The 23398-nt window shown below is 36.3% G+C and overlaps 1 protein-coding gene and 1 long non-coding RNA gene across 2 annotated transcripts; one reads left to right on the top strand and one right to left on the bottom strand.

Annotated features, from left to right (window-relative positions):
* Window positions 1–2314: 2314 nt before the first annotated feature.
* On the top strand, window positions 2315–6111 carry LOC138699733 (uncharacterized). Its single transcript, XR_011332066.1, has 2 exons — window positions 2315–2825; window positions 5966–6111. It is a non-coding gene; the product is annotated as an uncharacterized lncRNA (long non-coding RNA).
* On the bottom strand, window positions 6101–22916 carry LOC138699732 (RNA transcription, translation and transport factor protein). Its single transcript, XM_069825835.1, has 5 exons — window positions 22411–22916; window positions 22030–22254; window positions 10135–10230; window positions 7189–7349; window positions 6101–6388 (listed from the first exon to the last, which is right to left on the bottom strand). Exons 1-5 carry the CDS (start codon window positions 22469–22471, stop codon window positions 6185–6187), a joined length of 747 nt encoding a protein of 248 aa, XP_069681936.1. The 5' UTR covers window positions 22472–22916; the 3' UTR covers window positions 6101–6184.
* Between the last annotated feature and the right edge of the window lie 482 nt (window positions 22917–23398).

Here is a 23398-nt window from a genome sequence, read left to right as displayed (position 1 = left end):
TGGAATACAATTATACGAAAATAAGGTTTGACTTGGATAACAGGATCTGGAGTAATAATTGTGAAATCTATCAATGCACTATTATTATAATTACGTAACTTGTATCACCGAAATGTAAATAATATATGATCCTGACGAAGGTGAATCTAGAATGCGGTGAATAAAACAATTTTTATGCTTACAACGAGGCCCAACATCACACCGGAAGCGGATATACTACACCGATGGCGCATGCGCAAAAAGAGAGCCGAGGGTGACTTTTATCGTCTCGTCATTAGAACAGCTGGCGCATGCGCCCTGATTTACGTGTCTTGCCCATTGCCGTAATACGTTAGGCTGGTAGGCGCTAATGAGAGCGCTTTTGGTGATGAAATTACTGTATTATAGTGTTTATTTGAACTTCTAGTGGTAAAGTGAGTGTGTTATAGAGTTTATTTAAACAAAGTGAGGTATAACTAGTACGATATTGTTGTAATATGGCAGAAGATCACTGTATAATTGAACAGATTTTTAAAAAGCCTTTCGGTTGTAGATCATTTAACGAAAAAGTTGAAATTGTAATTGTGGGGGGAAGACCAGTGCCGACGCTTCCGAACTTAAAGTTTTTACATAAAGAAAAGAGTACAGAATATTTACGTTATTTCAATGTGAACCAATATGTGAAAACTAATTGGCTAACTGGATGCAGTCATCTTAATAAATTATTTTGCTGGCCATGCTTATTATTTTGTAACGAACAAAGTGTGTGGAACAAAGAGGGTTATAATAATTTAAAGACCGTGAATTGCTGGTGGACTTTTTTAAAAATATACTCAACAACTCATCAGACTGGGAAAGTGAAACTGTTGCTCTTGCGCGTGGATATTTGTCTTTCCTATCAGAGTTTGAGACCAAATTTCTTCTAAATGTGTTATCGAAGATCTATGCATACACTGACATTCTGTACAACATTCTTCAGACGAAGCATTTGGATATTCTGTATTGTGTAGAAAAGGTTAATGAAACAAAACGTATTGTTCTACATGAGAGAGACAGATTTGATGCATTATGGCGTGATGTTTGTAATGAAGTCGAATGTGAAGAAGTGCCGCGAAAAAGAAAATGCCTGGAAAATGATGTCATAAAATACAGGAGAATATTTTTTGAAATAATAGACAATGTGACAAACCATATTACAGATAGGTTTGGAAATCTCCCTAAGTTGGGATTTATTTCATTGCTTGATCCAACCAAATTTCAGTCTTATAAATTAAATTTTCCTAATTCCGCCCTGAATGCGCTGAATGTAAAGCACAGTGCAGTGTTTGATATAGTTCGTCTAAAAAATGAATTGACAGTCCTATATTCAATGGAAGAGTTTCGTGGGAAATACCCTCATGAACTGGTGACACATTTAAAATCAAAACAACTCCACACAGCATTTGTCGAATTGTACAAATTCACCCTTCTGGTTTTGACCATACCAAGCACATCTGCATCTCCTGAGAGGTCATTTTCTGCCCTTAAGCGGATTAAATCATTTCAAAGATCAACTCAAGGGCAAGAAAGATTGAGCAGTCTAGCCTTGATGTCCTTTGAGAAGAAAAAGCTGAAAGAAATCCGAAAATCCCCTACATTCCACAGCGATGTTATTGAGGAGTTTTCTAAAAAGGAACGCAGAATGCAGTTCACCTTCAAGAAATAAGTTATGATTTATTTAATTACTAATTTATTTTATCATTAGTTTCCGGAGGTTTCTGTTTTCTTACCCTCCTTCTGGCTGCTGCTCTGGTTTGATGTCATAACTCACTAAAATTATATGAAATATCAAATTATCAATATGTTCGAGATATTGTAAGTTGTATACCGATGTAGCATGCAAACATGAAGAGCCTACCCTAATGCAATAGGATCCGCACGCCACTGCTAGTAGAATATTATTTCAATTATTGTATTTTAGCCATTAACATTTTCATTACAACCAATAACGAACATTTCACAAGCATCAATGTGAAATACGCAACGAGCTAACACTCGATGGAAATACGTCACAGTCCAAAGTCGACCGTGGACAGTCTATTGTTTCTAGTTGCTAACCGCTTGGAGCGCTTTATCACGAGATTAGCAACAAATCACTTCAAGCTTCGCGACTGTATATAGTAGACTGTGATATCACCCCGATCACAATATATTATGACCAGGGATATCATCAATGTAAATGTTATACATTTTACCAGCTAAACTAGCATGGAAAAGGCTAAGTCTAGCGGAAAAACTGCTGAAATGGCGACATTGCTCTCATCTGAGCTGATCGTAGCCAGTGTTGCCAGCTTAACATCAAGTACCATAATCATTATGAGAGGTCGCTATATAGTTTGTCGTTAAAAGAAAAATGTGAAATGTTGCTATGTAGAATTGCCAAATTTGGCGAAAAGTCGCAGATTGGGTCACTCTGGACTGGAGCCCTGTTTACAACCTGTAAGCTACTCCTGAACTGGTGTCCTAGATCATATGCTGATGTATGGCCTGTTTTCAAGAATCGAGTTGGCAACACTGACTCGATATATTTTCGACATGGCTAATTTCAATTTCGTCGTGCTCGTATTTGACTGATAATTGATGTGTAATTTATGACCTAAATGTTTCATTCTCGAGTATGCATTTGACACACTTCTGACCTGATTTTCCTATCGAAAGAATATAAACAAATATGAGCGGTGAAAAAGAATGTCTGTCGTGCAAAATTATTAGTGGTGTCACAGTAATTGGTGTGAGTTTGTACATAGGTTACCATGGCTATCGGTCACATGGATACAACAGAATTGGAATGTTAACAATTGCTACATGTAAGTGATCAATATGATCAGCATTATTTTACTACTGAGACTAATTTACACGCTAATCTCAGTTTTTCACGGATCGTGTAGGGTTACTCAGGATGTCCTGATTTTTCGTACTTCACAAGATGAATGTAAAAAAAAAATAAATAAAAAAAAGCCAGAGACACTCGTTTTATGAGTGAATACGTTTCTCGGGATGAGTTGGATGTAAGGCCTACTCGCATTTGTCCTGCATATGCATCGACATTGTGAACTTTCTCTTCTCACAATTTCACTCGCGAATTTTTCCACTTTAACTTGTCTACTACTCATTGTTATTCAATTGGGATTGTAGCCTAGTTCGTTACGAATCATGACACCACTCCAAACGTTCTATCGCTTTGCATTCTCGAGTTACGCTGCCGCACGTCCCACCAATTTGCGCAAATTATTCCCCATCCGCGTATCACTAGATGACGTCATCCACACCAACAAGATCCTGGTGGATACGGTGATCCTTGGTCGACGGCCATTTATTTCATTGGAATATGTCGTGTAGTTTAGAAATTATTGGTACGACAAAACTCGCTTGATTGGCTTTCTAGGATGACACTCTAGTATTGGACCGAACTTATACATGGGTCATCCAATAATAATTAGTGGCAACATAGTTTGTATGTGGCGCTATCAAAGGTAAATGATGCAAGCCGATAACAATGAGAAAAACAAAGAGCATCTGATGTGTGTTATCTGTGAGTTTGAAGACAATAATCTCATTTATAAGATATTTGTAGACTGTAGTGCTCTAAAATGTTCAGCAAATACGAAGATGTTTCATTAAAATTCATATAGCAAGAGGCAAGAATGCTCGACAATACAGCATTACTGGAAGCGTGTCGTAGAGACACTTCGCCATATCGTACAGTGGCTAACTGGACACATGCATTTCGTAACGGGACAGAAGATATTCATAAAAAAAACCGTGGAGCTGGCAAACCGCAATCAGCAAGTGATGATGTGCATGTGAACACTGTAAGAGCACTGCTGGAAGAACACCGTTGTTGGACTTGTATTGAACTAGCAAGAGAAGTTGGAATTGCTGCTGGTACGATTCTTCACATACTTATGAAGATAAAAAGGAGGAATATCTGCGGTCAGTGGATTTCACACAATCTTAAAGATAAAAACATGTGGCAGAGAATGAAAACAGTGAGTGCACTTAGAACGCTATGGATGTGAAGGCAAGTGTTTCCTTCGACATATCATAACTTTAGATGAAACCTGGATTCGACACTACCAACCATAATTGAAGAGACAGTCAAATAAGTGGCGGCACAATGATTTCCCATGGCCAAAACTGTATCGGCAAGAACAGGATCCACTTAAAGTCATGTTCATTGTTGCTTATGATTTTGATGGTGTCCTTGTCACTCATTCAGTTCCTGCGGGAAATCATGTGAATGGCACATATTACAGTTACTTTCTGAAGCACCATTTACGACTAGCTGTGCGCCATAAACGTCCAAATCTCTTGAATTCTCATTCTATTGTGCTACATGATGGTGCCCGCTTTTCCATAGCTGCCTCTGTGGTTAAATTACTTCGCAGATGGAACTGGGAAATTCTGGAGCATCCTCCATACTCCCCAGATATGAGCCCATGTGATTTAGACCTTTTCGCGAAAATGAAATTACCACTTAGAGGAGTTCACTTTAGAACCAGACAGGCAATTATAGCAGCAGTAGAGCAGTCTGTTCGAGGATTAGTACAACAAGATGCTGTGGATGGCATCCGTCGTGTCCCTAAAGGTACAGTCACACGTTGCTACTTTTGCAGCGCTACTTTTATACTGCAGCTGCAAAAGTTGCATGTCGTGTTAACACGTAAGCCAAAAGTAGCGCGCTGCACGCTACTTTTCGTGCTGCGCAACCCGAGTGCTGCAAAAGTTGCAACTGGAGGTTGCGAGTCTGTTCACATGCAAGGCGCTACTTTTGCAGCCGCAGTCATGCTGCAGGTTTCCATCTCCGTATTGACTTCTCAATATACATTTTGTGGTTATGTTCGCATTATTAAGAAACTCATGCGAAAGCTTCCTTATCTATTACTTGCTTTTCTATCATATCTAGTATTCAGAAATTGACATTATTTTTACTATAAAGCTTTTAAAAACGCCTATATACTTAAATGATAACCAACAGTATATTCACGTAATCAATGTTGGCAACCCTCCTGTTTGGAACTACGCTATGGAAAATTAAAAAAATGAATTATATCGTCACCAATTATGCTCAGACTGTGTTGTGTATTTAATAACTGTTACAAATAATTTATTTTCATCACATTTAACATTAAAATATATCCAAGCAATAAAAGTATCATTGGCACATTTGGGTGGTAACACTGGTTGCAATCGCAGCAAAAGTTTCAACAAAATATCAAAAATGCTGCGGCTGCAACCCTGAGAACCCTGTTCACACGTCGCTATTTTTAAGTTGCGCACAGCATGGAAAAGTAGCCGGCAGCAGGTTCGGCAGCCGCAACTTTTCGGGTTGCACCGTTGTTCACACGTCGCAGTATAAGAGTTGCGCAGTTTTTTGTACTGCAGCGCTGCAAAAGTAGCGACGTGTGATCGTACCTTAAGGTATGGAGGAGGGTTCTTCATGTTGGAGGAAATTACTTCTGAGCATTGCAACAATATGACTGTTTCAAAAATGTTTTCTTTGTTGTTAATTCAAATGTTTCCACTAATTACTGAATGACCCATGTAGATATATTCACCTAAAAAAAAAAACGGGTGTTGAAACAAAACTATGGGAATAATCCGAATTTATGTACAATATGTGAACACTAAATGAAACAGTTGCTATGCACTAACTGAAGCTGTAACTTTATTAGAAAATGAAATATAATTCAATCTAACCTATGAACATTAATTTAGTTGGAGCAAATATGTTAAATATGACTACAAACAAACATATGGATCAATGTCATTAGTTGTTTCATTGTTTAATAAATGGTGTGTGTTTGTAAGAGTAAGAGGAGAATTTCGCACTATTTTTTAAATCTCAATCTAGAACTCTATTTGCAGACAATAAATTAATTAAACGTATAAAATCTCACACTGTGCTGAATTATTCATTCTAGTTTTATATGTGTTTCTATTACAGTTGCTGCAGGTTTCGGAATAGCTCGACTGGTTGTTCCTGAAGGTCATCTAACAAACAGCTCCAGTACAACATAATGTTTGTTGCTGAAATGTACTATGACTGTAAATTCACTTCATGGGGAAATAAATACGGAAATGCATGTGGAATTTTGTTTATGTATTAAATAATCTACAATTTCATCACATTCAATATGTATCATTTACAATTTTATTCATTTTTTTATTTGCCAACCTTTCCAAGTTTTGTATCAGTTTTAGGATTTGCTGTCACACTTTGTACTGCTACAATGCTTTCATTAATTCGGGTCTGCAGATCTCTGAGATTGTGAATGTAAAGAAGGCGAAGAATCTTTGCAGCTTGATTTAACATGTAGTCTCCAGTATCAAACCCGAGATCAGCCTCTTGAAATGGAAAGGGCTTTCCCTGTGAAAAAAGAAATGTTTCACTATAGAAGAAAAAAAAAATTAAATACATAGTTGTACTATTTTATATTTAATATCTATGAATAGATATTAAAAGAAATATTCAGTGTTACTCTGACAATTTGGAAATTATATTAGTGGTACATGATATCAACAAATGGAAGGTTTACTATGGAACAGAGACATAATCTGAAAGGTACAAGAAAATCATATATATAATTCATATTTTAAACCAATCTTGCACATGCAGTGGAAACTCGGACTATGACAAAAAAGATCAGAGCAGAATTCAGATGACAGAAATGAAATTTCTTAGAAACTTATTGGAAGACCAAATAAAGAGGGACATTTATAAAAGAGGAAAACCATGGCGAGAAGTAATGGAAGAGAATAGCTGGGAGGACTGTGACAGATGGAGGATGCTATTTCATAATCAATCCTACAACAAGGGACATGAGTCTAGATGAAGATTAAAATCTTAACATTGTTACATTCCAGATTCATATTACAGTACAATTATTTAGTCCTGACAGTCACCGGCAATGTGTGTCTGGGTCAGGCGAGTCCATTAAGTTATACCAAGGGATGTTCAGGTTAGTCTGTTGCCTGCAGTCAGAGCAATCAGATGTTACAAATGCGGTATAGCATTGTGTTTCCAGTAGAGTTAAGCTGTACTGCATTCCTTTACTGACCACTCGCCCCTATCTCTACTCAGGAACTCTCCCCACTAATCCTATTACTTCTCCTCTTTCGTGTCGCTGAGCTGTCAGGACTAATATACAATAGTAAAGAAATACAGACCTTGACAATTATGGTGCCTGGATTTTCTAGAGCTTCAGCTGACAGTCGCTGGCACACAACTTTACTCACTGCCTTCAAGGTAATGAGATGATCTGGATGGGTTGTGACTCTCAGCAACTGTGCAAGAGCATTTACTCCTTTCTTGAAGTCCGCACTCTCAACTATGAAATCAAACATGAAATAAAGTAATGGCATATGTACGTAACTAATTTTTGTTCCATGTTGTGCTAGTAAAGTGGACCAGTCAGTATTAATGTCTGGCGTTTGCTGAGTACGTGGTTGTAAAAGAAAATGTGCAAACCCTCACTCTTCGTGTTTGCATTAATACATCTTGTTCCCCTCCAGCCCTTCTCGCAACATTTACTTTCACTTTTTTTTACATTGCAAAGCAAGCATGTTTTTTGGAACACATATATCACATGGCTTGCCGATCCTGTAATTAAAGTTATTATTTACACTGTTCTATACAACCTTTTGAAATAAATTATTTGTAAATTGTTAAATTATTTATAAACTCTTATTTAAGTTAACCAGTTTATTTACATAAAGCAATATAAAGTTGCAAATCAAAGTTTCACAAATGGATCATCATGTACTCTAGTTACAAGATTTGATAATTTGCCATCTTCAGTAAAGACTTTTTCCACTCTAACTTCGACACTTAGTCTCAACCTCAATGAAATACTGTTTTCTACAATCACATCAGAAATTCATCAAACAAAAAACAGGGCTACGCTAAATGATCTTCCCAATTATAAACATGTTACTTCATTCAATTGAATTCAACTGGACAAAACTGGCATGGCAAAAATGGAAAGAGAGATTCTCAAAGCTTTGTTTCAGTACATCACAGGTGTTCAATCTTGAGTCCTTCCTGCCAGACACATTGCAACATAGTATGATCAATTATGGCGATGGTGGTGCATAGACTTGATCTTAGATAAATCCTCACAGAAGTGTGTCACAGGGCATCAGGTCTGGTGGACATGGAATCACCATCAGGACCTAGCACAATCCACCTGTTTGGTAGTCTCTCACTGAGGTGACTTCTTCTCTGTAAAAGTTGGAAGATGAAACCAGAATTGTCCTCTTTCAACTGCAGCAGGAGTCATTGCTGTAATATAAGTACAGAATTCCTCGTCTTCAATGGCAGCCATTTCTTCTCATGTCACCCTGGTGGTGAATAATGTATACTATGGTCACAAGATAAACCAACAAAAGCTTTGAGAATTTTTCTTTCCTCTGGCACCAATTTTGTAGACCTAATTCCATTCAATGTGACATGTGTTTGTAATGGGTAAGATCATTTAACCTAGTCTTGTACTGTGTGTTCTTCCTTATGTAAGATACAGTATTTCATTTGAATAAATTTCCCTGTAAAATTCCAAATTATTAACTGTACTTTGGATACTTTAACACTATAATAGAACTCCAATTATCCGTCACCCCATTAACTGATTGGTGGATGTCTTCAGGTTTTTCTTTTCTTGCTGCAGAAAAAAAATACGAAGTAGGCCCTAGTGTAACAATACAAGATTTATCTCAATGTACTATTAACTTACATTATATTAGTACGAATTTTTTCTATAGTGTGTTTTTTTTTACAAACTTTTACCCTGACACAATTTGGTCTAGAGTGGTCATACTGTCTGACTTCTATGCAAAATATCTTTCACAGATTTCAAAAGTAAACGTTTTGTGCTACAGAAAAACGTGCAAGTAATTGAGTGGTTTGGTAAAAGAGAAACTGTGGTTCATCTCGTATCAGAATACAAGATCAGAATTACAACTGTGCGTAATTTAATAAAAAAAAAAAAAATAAAAAAAAAACAAGTATAAAGTGTATTAAGTATGTAAATCTACATATGAGATCTCTACTATTACTTTTTTTTCCACGGACAGCAGTCATAAGGAGTTTCCTTGGTCATTAAAAACCAGACTTAAATTAGTGAATTTCTGATTCACTACCTAGAGCATTAAAACAAAAGACCAGGGGGGAAATTACGAAAATGGATTGAATACTTAACCTTTTATGGTGTAGATTATTCGATTCGATTATCCATTTACTCCAACCCCTTCATTACCACGGATAATAGAGGTTCTACTGTACTGAAATTCGATTGGATTGCAATACTATTGTACATCAACGTTTGTAAAAATAATCATCATCATCATCATCATCCTTCACGAATTAGGCCTCTGTAGACCTGTTTCGGCCCCATCTAGCAGTCTTCTTAAAGGTCTTCCTGGTCGACGATGTCCTCTAGGTTTATATTGCATCATAATTTTTGGGATTCTTGAATTTTCCATTCTTCTTAAATGATCTAGCCAATTGAATTTGTATCTGCTGATTTTTTCTTCTACTGACTCTACTTCTAATTGTTCTAAAATTTCTTCATTCCTTTTTCGGTCTAAAAGAGTATATCCTGCTGTCCTCCTGAAAAATTTCATTTCCGTTGCTTTGATTCTGTTCATGTCTTTTTTCTTTAATGACCAAATCTCGCTTCCGTATAAAAGGGAGGGTAATGCTAGTGTATTATATATTTTTATTCTTGTAGATTTTTGTACTAATTTAGCTTTTAATGTATTGTTTATTATTCCTAGAATTTGTGTAAATTTGGTAATTTTCTTGTTGTAAAAATAATAACATTATTAATATTACTTTCATACAACATACTCGAATTTTTCTTATTATGAACACTCAGAAACAAATGAAGCTGTTCTCTTCTGAAGATCTGAACATACTGATTTAGAATGTGTAACTAATTATTCTGAATCCCATTATATTTTGCTAGGTATACTTTATCTGGTGGTAAGTTTGGTAAATAAACACTTAAAATATTTTCTTATGAAGTTCATTTTTGCAGTTTTTTTTTTTTTTACTGCGATTTCATTTTCACGGAAAATAAATAAAAACTAATTTTGAATAAGTAACATTTTTCTTACAGTCTAAGTTGTCAAGTGGATTTGCAGAGACTACTTTTGGAGTATTCAACTCATTCTTCTTCACCTTGTCTGATGTTTGATTCTTGTATTTGTCCACTGCAACAAACCATAAAAGAATTATCAAAAAGTTTATTAAATAAATAAACAACCAGTGAATGTATTTAAAATATGATGCTTTTATAGTTTGGCATTTTCAAGCACAGATGAGGAAGGTGAGAATAGGAGTATGCTGGTAATCACTCTTAAGATCCGTGAACTAACAAGACATAAATCAACCATTATATTCATAAAACTTCAGTAAGGAACTTTCAGTTGAACTTTACTAATATGGTGATTTGTGAAGTAAAGAATGTTTGCGAATACTGACTCACAGCTGTTTGCTTGCAGCTGGTCTCGCATTACCTGTGTTCAGTATGGTGCCTAGTAGTGTCGTGCAATGTTCGAACATGAGAGGGAATATCAAGGTACTACGAAATTCGCCCTACTCCACAGTCATCCCAACAGTACATGGAAGTGAAGCATGTAAACTAAAATAACCGAATCCATTGAAAACCAGTAAGAGGCCTTATGTTCATGTTTGCAGAGTTTTTGCAGAACTGAAGCTACCTTTGCGTTTGTTCAATCTTTTCCCTTCCTTACATATCGTGGGGTTTCTGTGAAAATCCTATAACTCCATTTTTCTAAGTTTTGAGAAAAACGGAGTTGAAGTTTTGGAGTTGTAATTCTTGACTTAAGTTCAAAAAGGACACCAGGAATATACCTGAGAAAAACTATACCTCACAGGAGTAAGTGGGTTTTCCCAGACGATGGAGCATAACATTTTACATATTTAGATAACAATAACTCCATTTTCAGCAAAATTGGAGTTACAGGGTTTTCGCAGAAACCCCACGATATGTTCGGTGCCTTTCTTCTTAGTTCCTCCTCTCCCTGCGTCTTTACACTTTCGCTGCATAAGGATATCAGGCACATATTTGCGAAGTTAGGCATAGTAGTGAGTACAGGTAATTTTTCTTGTTAGTAATATGACTAAACATTCACATAAATATACGTATACATAAATCAAACAAAATATATTTAGAAAATGCATATGTTCAAAGTACAGACTAGTATGTGCAGAGTTCAAACATGAGAGAGGAAACCGCAACATTGCAAACTTCGTCTTATTCCATATGAAAAGAACTAATCACAAGACAAGTGTGCAAATCCTTAAGCGATTTAAAATAGTGTCCTGCAATGTTCGAACAAGAGAGAGGCAACCAAGACATTACAAACTTCGTCTTATTTTATATGAAAAACTAATCGCAAGGTCTATGCTAAAACATGAAGGGGTAGGAGTGGAGGACAGCAAATATTTTATAACAAAGTGGAATAAACACGACAGGCCTTCTGCAGAGGGAACATGACGAATGTTGAACTTCGTCATACTCGACTAACTTGAATCGAAGATAGTGCCTGTAATACTTCTATCATCCCTATAGTCACACAAATATTGTTATCGAGCAACTGTGATTTATTTGAATATTATGTGAAGAATGTAATTATAGCTATTTTCTTTCGCTTACTGGTATAGTAAGAACTGTAATGTATTTTAAAAACATAATGTGATTTACTTATATGTACGTATATTTCTGTCGAAGTTCAATCATATTTTTTGTAATAAAAATTACCTGTTCTTACAACTAAATAAAACTTCACAAGATTTGTTCTAAAATCCTTACTCAGCTAAAAGCATGAAGGGTTGGGAGGGGAGTGTAGGAGAGGCCAGCGAACTTAAGGGTACAGATCATACAAGGAGCAAGACCAAGCGAGCGAGACAGATCCGCTTCTTCAAAGCAGCAGACTTCGGTTCTTGTCACGTTCGACAAACTTGAACCAAACATAGAGCATGAAATGCACGACACTAATCCCCATTTCAGTTTGGTTGATAGGTTTTTCCCCTCTACTCACACTCTTTACCATTCGTGAAGGAGAAGACACTACTGTCTATCTTACTAACGTTCAACTAATTGACTTTGAACATAGTGAAAATTCTTATTATTGAAAATGTTTACCGGTAATCTATATTTCGAAAATCTGTATTAAGTGTTTGTATTTCATTTTATTGTTGTTTATATCAACTGGCACATTAAAAAGCTACTGACAGCAGAAGATAAAGGTTTCTTCACCACTAGTTGCTACTCTAAGCATACACAAGCACTGTGTCGCTCCCCCCTGACTTCATAATACAAACTAACATTCCTTCATGTAATTAAGTATTAGTTGAAAATATTGTAAGAACACTAAAATATACTGAAACTTGTAATTGTCAAACATCTATGTCATTGTATTTTATATTCACTTATGTACTTTATCTAATATTTTATTTTCTTGTGTGTACAACTTGGGGGGTGTAGGTATCCTCTCAACTTGTATGAAATGTCGTTTAATGCCTAGCGCAATTGTTGGCATGTAAACACGAAAACATTCATTTCTTGAGTTTAGCATTTTTTTAATGAACGTGCATATTGATAATCGCACAGACTGCGAAGTTCAATCAGTTATTCGTCGGACTATTTAGATCTACCAGAGGTCAGTTAGTTGGTCAGTCACAAGGTCTGTATGCCAGTCAGACATTCATTCAATTATTCATTTGGTCACCAGACTGAATGACTGATTGACCAATCTAGAGACTGCAGACAGACCAAAAGATTGGCTAAAAGAAAGATAAAATGACGGACTAACCAAGCAATCTACTCACTGATTGTCCGTCTGAGGCTGAAGACAAAATGATCGAATACTGACAGACTGAATGACACACTGATCACCTAGCCAACAGTGTGTCTGATCATCCAATTGACCAACACAAACCAAATGACTAACCGACAGATTACTGCTGACCAACACAGATCAAAAGATTGGCTAACAGGAAGATTCACTGACAGATTAACCAACCAAACAAACGATCTACTCAATGCAATGAATGTCTCAAATGACTGGCTGACAGATCAACCGTCTGACTGACCATTGACAGACCGCCTGACTGACCATTGACAGACCGTCTGATCATCCAATGGACCAAAAGAGCAACAGTAAGAATGACTGACTGACTGCTGACAGACCAACAGACTGGCTAACAAAAGACGCACTTACGGATTGAACAACTGAACGACCAATGTCCAACAGATTGATCATCTGAATGACCGAAAGACATACTGACCGAAAATGATTTAAAATGTGCTGTCATTGACTGGGTGAATAAATAAGTAGCCACTTTTTTATGACGAGGGAATACTTAAACTGGTCTTGAGGTACAAGTGTCTAAATGTCCAAGGCAACTATGTTGGCAAATAGGTTAAGGTATAGTCAGTTTCTTTAAGAAACAAATATTTTTATGACTAAACATTCTTTATTTTACAAATCGTCCTCGTATCACCATGATGGGGTTTATCCGGACACGAGATAAATGAAAAGAAAGGGGGGGGGGGAAATAATATTAGGTTCATTCATCTCCATCATGGTATTCTTTCTGTCTTACATTTATTGCTTTTTTCTTATTAGGCATTTCCCAATCTTAAGCAGTTGCCTTTAATGCTATTCGCTCTTGATAGAGGGGAGCACAGTCAGATAAATGTGATATTTCTTGGACAAATGACCAGCCTGTCTATGAAAGTGAAAGGATGACATACGAGATTATGTTATAAAGAATTGCAGGCTTGGGAAGGAGGCAGATCATGGTACTTGTACAAATCACAACATTTACACACAATGCAAGAAGAGGATCCACTCAAGATGCAAACACACTGCAACTGGATCACACAGCGTTTGCATAATGATCAATTCTTCTTTCACCATGTTCTGTTCAGTGACGAATGCTTATTGTTTCTGGATGGGCACACTCATACACAAAATGCACGATACTGGTCCAAAGAAAACCCAAAATGAATGCATGAAGCTAACAACCCTTGTGTGCTCCAAAAGTTATAATGTGGTGGTGTGGAATACTATATCTTGACCAAAACTACTTCCGACTTGACAGCTTATAGAGAAGGGGGGAGCAATGTTGTCATGTTGCCCATGTTTCGTGTAAGCGAGCGCGCTGCCGATAGAATGCAGTAATGAATGGCTGACATGAACACATACATTTCTAACCAATTTGTTGAACACTAGGCATTAAAATTTGTGTACATTATTATTTTTATTAGCCTATAATAATATAATAATAATAATTAGTAGTAGTAGTACCGGTATTCTTCAATGTAAATACCGTTAGAAAAGTGTCGAAAGGACTGTAAACTGAAAAAACAGTTTTAATTTAATACGAAGCCTCTACTTATATGAGTGTCGGTATTCATCAATGTAATATTCTTAGAAAGGCGTTGAAAAAATTGTAAACTGTAAAAATATTTATAATTAAAAATCTGCACGGCCTTTTTCTTTTCAAATATTGGTAACAGTGCTTATTAATTTTAACACAAGCAACAGTTCTCATTACGACTTGCGCCAAAGGTTAAAAAGGCCCGCCATTATCTTTTCTCCGTCAAAAATACTCTCTTACATAACACACCATCTCTCGGGCTTGACTCTTTTAACGGGACGCCTTGTCCAATATTCTTTATTCTCCGCCTGCCTTTCCTTCCGACATTGCACAAGTCATCTATTTAAAAACTCTAGCAGAAACTAGAAAACACACACTCCACCAATGACAACGAAGATAATAGTGTAATATATTTTAAACACAATAATTATCGGTACACTAAAACAATAATACAACTAAATAATATTTTTAATTCACACAAAGCACTCGTTAACCAGCCAACTCAGTCATTCCAGCCACTGTATTCACCACTAAGCCCTGGTATTCACTCGTAAACATAGACAAGGCAACACCGTCCCGTTACATGGTTATGCATCTCTTGTGATTGGTTGATTTGAATGGTTGCCATGGTAACATGCTAAAGGCGCCATTTGTCAGGTCGGAAGTTGTTTTGGACAGACCATAGGTGATATGGTTGTGGGACCATATTGTTCCGAACATTTTCTGGAAAAGACGTAGGCCTATTTCAGAACAATATATTATGTAATGCAGTGCTTAACTAAAGTCTTGAAAAAATGAAATAGACCCGACAAATCAAGCACTATCTAATGTCGTCATAGCAAAATCCTTAAATGCCTTCAATACTGTAAAATGTAAGTACCCAGCATCTTAACCATAACAGAATTTCAATCAAATTTCAGTATTGCTGTAGCCTATATTATAAGAGGCTTCTGAATGTTTTTAACCACAGGAGACATACAAATGGTTGGAATTAAAAATCTCATATTTCTGTGAAAACATTTACTCGCAAGGAAGGCAAATGCAGCAAGGAAAACCACAAAAAAATATCCTAATAGGCTACGTTTATCTGTTGAATCTGAAACAGAAATTTAAACCAATTTTGCTGACGGTGATATACATAGCCTAAATACAGCAGGCCTAACATATTTTACGAAATAGAAAAATTTGTTATCAAAGAATAAACTAATCTGAAGATTACACAAACTTCAGAAACACAAATAACAAATCTACTTTCGAATATGGCAAGTGCTGTCAAGGAACCTCATTTAACTCTAGCTGATTACTATCATCGAAAGCTTTTTTCTGGTTCATCGAAAGCTTTTTCGTGGTAAAATATATAGGCTTACTGAAGAAATATCTAACAAGATTTTCTAGTTCTTCAATCTGTTTCTGTCACAACATTGTGTATTTTGCATCACAACTAAATTACAAAGTAGGTCTACTGCTTCTTTTCCAATATTTATTCAAGTGTTTGTCAATACCATGACTTGTATAGATAAACTAATCTGAAGATTACACAAACTTCAGAAACACAAATAACAAATCTACTTTCGAATATGGCAAGTGCTGTCAAGGAACCTCATTTAACTCTAGCTGATCATCGAAAGCTTTTTTCTGGTACATCGAAAGCTTTTTCGTGGTAAAATATATAGGCTTACTGAAGAAATATCTAACAAGATTTTCTAGTTCTTCAATCTGTTTCTGTCACAACATTGTGTGTTTCGCATCACAACTAAATTACAGAGTAGGTCTACTGCTTCTTTTCCAATATTTATTCAAGCGTTTGTCGATTCCTTGACTTGTATAGGCCCATTATACTTTTATTAGCATGTATACCTCCACAAAATACAGTAGCATAACAAATTAATCCGAACAACGTAATTACTTATATGCAAAAACACTTAAACGGGATAAAAAAAGGACCTAAGACATACCTCAGTAATCTATGTGGCCTCCCTTGTTCCTAATAACAGCTCTGAGACGATTTGGCATGGATTCCACTAATTTCCCACAAATATTCTTCATTTCTTCATCGCGAAACCATACACCAATGAGGGCAGAAATCATCTTCTCCTTTGTAGAACAATCCATTTTTTGCATTCTTCTTTTGCAAATTGACCACAAGTTCTCAATGGGGTTGATGTCGGGTGAGTTGCCTGGCCAGGGGAGTACCTGAATATTCTTCTTGTTGAAGAATTCTGTAGTTTTTCGAGATGTATGGCATGGTGCCAGGTCTTGTTGGAACACACCTCTGCCATCCGGAAATGATTTTTGCAGCTGGGGTACGATTCTGGTTTCCAATAAGTGAATATATTTGTCAGAATTCATCATTCCCTTAATAGGTATTAATGCTCCAGGCCCTTCATGTGTAAAACAACCCCAAAACATTACTTTAGGGGGTATTTGGGTGCTTGTTGGAGATGAGCTGCTGTTACTTTTTCGAATCCTTTCCGTAAGTAAGAAACACGGTGGCCGTGGACCTCGAAATGAGACTCATCGGAAAAAAGTACATTCTTCCAGTCATTCACAATCCAGTGTTGATGTAATTTTGCCCACATTAAGCGTTTTTTGCACATAACAGGGGTTAGCAGTTGCTTCTTAATAGGCTTACGAGCCCTTCGTCCAGCTTCCAAAAGTCTATGCCGCACTGTTGTGAAGTGAATATTCGCCCCAGTGGTAGCCATTAACTCGCGGGTTAAGTCGACAGCAGTTAGTCAAGGATTTAATTTACTTTTCCTGACAATTAAACGATCATCTGCAGGTGAAGTCTTCCTTTTCCGGTCACAGTTTCCTTTTTTCTGGGGTGTGATGGATCCAGTCTCCCTGTATCGTTTTATGATCGAATTAACAGTAGCCAAACCGATGTGACATTCTGCAGCAATTTGCCTCTGTGTCATAGAAGAATGCTCTGCTAATGTTATAATTTTAGACCGTTTTCGTGGAGTTGTATCCATTTGTGAAGACGACAGAATGTACACAGGATTGCAGTATTAAGTCTTCAACACAACTGAAATGCTTATAAGTACAAAACGACAGGCAAAATGTCACATATTATAAAAAAAATAATGACAGACCTTCAACAATGGAATTACACGTACTACAGATGTCAATTAAAGCGGTATGAGCAGCTGTGAGGCCAACAATGACAGAAAATGTAAAAATATGTCATGTTCGGATTAATTTGCATGCTACTGTACATCTTTCTTTTGTCGGAAATCGAAACTGGTTCTAGTTGATTAGTACCAGTACCTGTACTGGTATGCTGTATAGAGAATAGGCATTAATATCACTTACCAAACCAGTGCACAGTGGGATGGATTGCAATTCTAGCCGGAACAAAAATTTTCACAGGTTCTCATTTTTATGCGTGTCCTATCTCAAGTTGTTGCTAATGAATCACAGAATGCTTATCTATAAGAAAGAAGCTTTGACACTAAACATACGGACGTCACACAATGATGTTGACGAGGATTCCCCTCCGTAACCAGTTTTATTGCTCAGCAACGCTGAAATAGTGTAAGAAGCAAGCTTGTTTTCTGTGATCTGGGAGTGAAACATTTTGTGATTCTGAAATGGAAAATGAAGAACAAGGTTCGTAGATAATTGTTACATAAATTTTATGTCCATAATAACGTTGAATTTTTACAAATGGCATGTTCACTTAAGGGCGGCAAATGCGATTTTTTAAAACTGTTTATCAAAGTAAACGTTGGCTTATAACAGCAGAGTCACACAGTCACATTTATTATTATGTCAGAATGTAGGTTTAAATGTGCACTTTAAGACTAACCTAGTTTCATTTGCTCCTGCTGACCGCTCTGCATGTGGTTAATTTTTTTTCACTGCTACCGGTGAGTTCGCGCCGTGATCTATTTCCAATACTTGCCAATAAAAGTGGCGACTTAGATGAACTATATAGATATGTTTTGAACAAATTATGTATTGAAACATGTGATTCTAATAGTGAGAAGTATATTCGTAATATTTTGAAAAATATTGGAAGTAATTCTAACAGATGTTGGATACAGTGCCACCGCGAAAAGGATTATTTTCTTTAAAAACATTGTTCTTGGCGGGTCAGAGGCAACAACGAAGATATTTTTGCAGCTAGAAAAGAGGAGATTATTTCTATATTTCTCTCTCAATTAGGGTTCCTTATTGACAAGCCGAAACGTGGTGGTCTTGGGACATCAAATGATGACAATACTGCACGTCGGTTTTTTGAAAACCCACAAATTACAGCCAATATTACGGGCATTAGTAAGACCTCATTCACAGATTTTCTGTAATGTTATGCACCATTTCATGTGGATATTCAATATACAGTATATTGAGGCATTTGAGAAGTACACCAATGATACAGCCCATTTATATGTACAGTAATGGCAAAAAAAAACCGGACTGACCCTTGTAGCTGATTTCAGAGCCTTGTTCACTCCAGAGCACGATAGACTGGTAACTAAGACTTTCGTGGTTCGAGTCCTGCCTGGGAAGGAAACTTTTTTTTGTTCCCTATTCAAATTTATTCCCAATACTTTTCGATTGCTGGTAAAATTCATGTTCTGGGAATAATAAGTTAATTAAGTATAAAATATCGCTGCAATCGAAAAGTATTGGGAATAAATTTGACTGTAAGTTGAGGTAATTAAACTGCTACAAGTACCAGCGCGAGTGCTCAACTGCAACCCCAAGATGAGGACGACAGTAGCGCTAGCGGGTCCGACACTTCTGGAGATACAACAGACGCTTCAGATTTCTAAACATGAGTCATAAAATTTACTACATATATTACTTTTCTCTTCATAGTAGTCTGTGAAATAATTTCTGTTTACTTTAATTTTTTATTCACATTAGTTGCATGCAATTTCTATTACTGTATGATTTTTTTTTAACAAATAGGCATTCTATACTAAAATAATAATTCTCATACAAATATTTCATCAAATGTCATGATAATTTACCTTCAACTTGCTATTTTCAACGATTCGAAAGGAATTTATTAATATTAGATTTTGTTCCGGCTAGAATCGCAATCCGTCCCACTGTGCAGTGGGTCATCGAAAAATGCCAATGCCATATTTTCAGAATTACAAATATATTTAATGACAATGACATAGGGCAGTGGTTCCCAAACTGGGGGTCGCGAGATGATTTACAAAATGAAACAAAAAACACTTTATTAACATACAGTTATTGTATGTTCAGAAACATAAACAACATATAACATGAAAATAGAAAGATTTCAGTAGGCTAGTTATGCACTTAAGTAAAAAAATACCATAATATTATTAATGCGACGAATGTGCTTGTTTTTCACAAAGTAGACCTCAAATCTGGGCTCATTTGGTACACACATAGTGATATTACTTTCAAGTTCAATGAGATTTCTCATCTTTGGATGACAAACATAGACGAAAAGTTTCTTTTGCATAAATACGAGTTTGGGTCAATATAGAGTATCCACCAGCCAGTGAACGAATATTGCATATTTTTATCACTGCCAATGTGGCGCTATAAACCAATTTTCAATACTTTTATCACAACATATTTTAATTCTTATTTTATTATATATATATATATAGACACACACACACAGAGCTAATTATCGTAGGTCCCAGAAAAGAGCAGCCGGCCTGCGTGGTTTCCGGAGCGTGCTAACTATTTCTCCCATACAATCAACCTCCATTAGCCATATGGCTTAGAAGTCGTGTAATGAAACTCTTAATTCTTCAAGTGTACAACTTTAGTGTATGAAGTTTAGTGAGTATAGTGTATTTAGGTAATGCCTAGCAACAAATTCTCATTGTGTGAACATGTGTAGGCTATATGTACAATGCATACATAAAAGGCAGAAGGTCGTGTGCGAAAACAAGACGAAAATTTCGAATAAAGTTTCCTAACAGACGTGTGCCTTCTACCAAAACAATTAGACGACTCACTAAAAGATTTAAAGAAACAGGCTCAGTGAAGAAAAAAAAATCAAGCAGATTATATGCAGAACGATTGTCAGTTTATTTCCAAGATTCCGTCACTGCTCATACAGCTGCTGTGTCAATGAGGGAATTGAAGCATATTTTCGGTACGAGACTAATCAGTAATAATTTGTGGCCTCCACGAAGCCCAGATATAACACCCTGTGACTTTTATTTATGCGGAACAATAAAAGGTACGGTTTATAGGAAAAATCCTCATTCTATAGATGAACTAAAAGACTATATACGAGAAGAAATCCAAGCTATCAAAGATGTGTAACTTCAGAGTGTTGTTCATTCGTTTATCAGAAGTCAGTTGTGTGTGATGGCAAATGGGGGCTATTTTCAGCAACGACTGTGAGCATGGTAAGTCTAAATTATTGAACATTTATTATTAGTACTGTTATATATTGAAGAAGCGCCGGAGAAATGGTTATGCGCTCAGCGGAAACACACAGGACGCGGCCGGCCAGTCTTTTCTGGGGCCTATGATAATAATAGCTCTGTATATACTGTATATAATTATTATTACATTAACACATTTAATATATCACAAAATATACACTGAACGAATTATATGTAATTATTATGAAAGTCGCCATATTTCCTTTCTCGAATTACGGTCCACTTCCACTACAGACACAACAAGCAGGGCCGGAAATACATGCAAACGAAATTAGCCTATACTAAATGTGAAGAAAGTTACTACAGGTTAGATTAGGTGTATATTGCGTGACAGGTTAGGTTAGATTTGATTAGGTGTATAGTATTATGAGGTTTGATTAGATGTGTAGTATTATTATGTTGGGGACAATGAAACCCACTGTTACATTAAAGAAATATGCCCGTATTCTTAATTCACTCACGACGATTTTCGTATATAAAGTATGTACCTAGGACGGGTTGGGTGGGCTTACAGCTCTCCCACTGATCACATCATACCAATAATCAATACTATAAGTAAATCCAAGGCATTTTCAAGGTATTTGATCACGTTCCTATAATGGCTGGGTCATAAGTAATATTCATCCGAGTTTGCAAATGTTATCAGAAATTTAAGAGCTTCTTTTAGAAGCTCTGGGTATTCATGATTGTTCGTTTGCAAAAACAAACTCGGTATGCGTCGCATCATACGTAGTTAAATTTTTCACGAGCTCTTTAATGCACTGGAATGCATCACGTTCCCTTTATTCAAGAGATGTCACCCAGAAATCAAGTTTCTTTATAAATCCTTCGATTTTATCTCTGGCTATTATGTTAACATCTTGACCTTGCAAACTAGGCCTACTATTCAAAATGTTTAGGCCTAAGTGTTCGAAAATATTAGCAATTTAGGCTACTAGAAATGATGTAATATTTCGTGTTACTGTTGCACTATATTCTTCTGTTTAAGCCGTTCTTTGGGTAGTATCCACTAATTTGGAGTAAAATAATCGCTGTTTTCAATTTTACAGGAACTTACATTTTTAATGCGGTTAAGTAACCTACCATTTCCTTACTGGTGGTCGCATACAGAAGTCTCGCCCAAACGTGGGTCGTGTCTTCAAAAAGTTTGGGAACCACTGACTTCGGGGACACATGCTATTTACATTAAGTTAGTATTACCATTGTCAGCATATTCAAGTCGAACGGCAAATGCGAGCAACCACTCTAATAATTCTGCTGACTTCTCACTTTGAACAGGACATGCTAAATCATCTCTATATTGCTTGAAAGCTTTCGTCCAGTCCGATGAATTGATGTCTCGAAGGACTTTACGGTCTTCTATTTTATAATGACGAATCTTTTGATCTTCCAGCCATAATACGAGACTCCTGAATTCCTTGGTATCTGAAATCCATTATTTACGATCCAATTAAAATAATACATTAAACTGCTTTATACTCATTATTTGCTTAAAAAGCAACTCAAAAAAAATACCGGCAAAACTTATTTCTTATGCATACCTGTACTTAAATTCCAATTGCTATCATAATAGTAACTTACCATTTACATTAAAGTTATCAGAAGAAGGGTAATCCAAAGCTGCTAACTTCCTCTTGAACATTTTGCAGATATTCAAACCTACCGTATCTTCTCAACTTTTCAAAATACCCCTATGTATATGAACGTACCAACTGTCAATATGTATAACCAATCATTTTATAAAATTGACGGCCTTTTATATGCTTATGAACACACTACGTTGTCCCTGTCAGACGTGCGCGAATGTGTAGTTCTGTACAATCCCCCTACAATCGACTGCCGATTTCACTGACAGCAAAGAATGTCATAAAGAGTAATTGTTCGTTATGGAATAACGGCAATGCACTGTACAGTAGAATATGTCTGGAAACTATTTTAATTATTTTATAATGTCGGTTTGTAATTATATGGCTGTCATTGAAACCATATTTCTCACTGAATACAGTAGTACTTTAATAAATTTCAAACTTCACATAATGCATTGATCCAGATCCAGATCGGAAACCGTAGGCTGTGCTCAAAGACGTTTTATAGTTCGCTGTGCTATGCTATATAACCACAGTCTAGTCAGTTACGAAAGTAAATACGTAGTAAATATGCATCCATAGATAGTTGCTAACCACTAGGATCGCTATTATCGCCTCATTACAGACAATGCGAAATAGTACCTGCACAGTCTATTGTTTGTAGTACCCTCATAAACTCAAGCTTTGTGACTACATATACTAGACTGTGCTATAACCACAGTCTAGAATGTTGTTGATCTACAATTAATTTACGTGCTGTTACCCCTTGGTACCCCCTTTTCAAGGGCAGCTATCCTTTTTGGATTCTTCTCTCAGTCACGAAGCGTGAGCTTATGAGGGTACTAGAAACAATAGACTGTGCAGGTACTATTTCGCATTGTCTGTAATGAGGCGATATTAGCGAACCTAGTGGTTAGCAACTATGGATGCATATTTACTATATGTTGAGCTTCGTGACTGTATATACTAGACTATGCTATAAC

Source organism: Periplaneta americana, chromosome 5 (genome assembly GCF_040183065.1).
Source record: "Periplaneta americana isolate PAMFEO1 chromosome 5, P.americana_PAMFEO1_priV1, whole genome shotgun sequence".
In the NCBI taxonomy this organism is placed as follows: Eukaryota; Metazoa; Arthropoda; class Insecta; order Blattodea; family Blattidae; genus Periplaneta; species Periplaneta americana.
The sequence above is the reverse complement of the archived record's forward strand: the minus strand, read 5'-3'. Positions and strand labels throughout refer to the sequence as shown.

Coding starts and splice junctions, on each gene's coding strand:
- LOC138699732 (XM_069825835.1), bottom strand. CDS start 22,471: ATGTTCAAGAGGAAGTTAGCAGCTTTGGATTACCCTTCTTCTGATAAC. Junction 10,231..22,029: donor ACTTGAATATGCTGACAATG/GTAATACTAACT, acceptor GGTTTGTTGCAG/TGGACAAATACAAGAATCAA. Junction 6,389..7,188: donor CAGGCACCATAATTGTCAAG/GTCTGTATTTCT, acceptor CTTTTTTCACAG/GGAAAGCCCTTTCCATTTCA.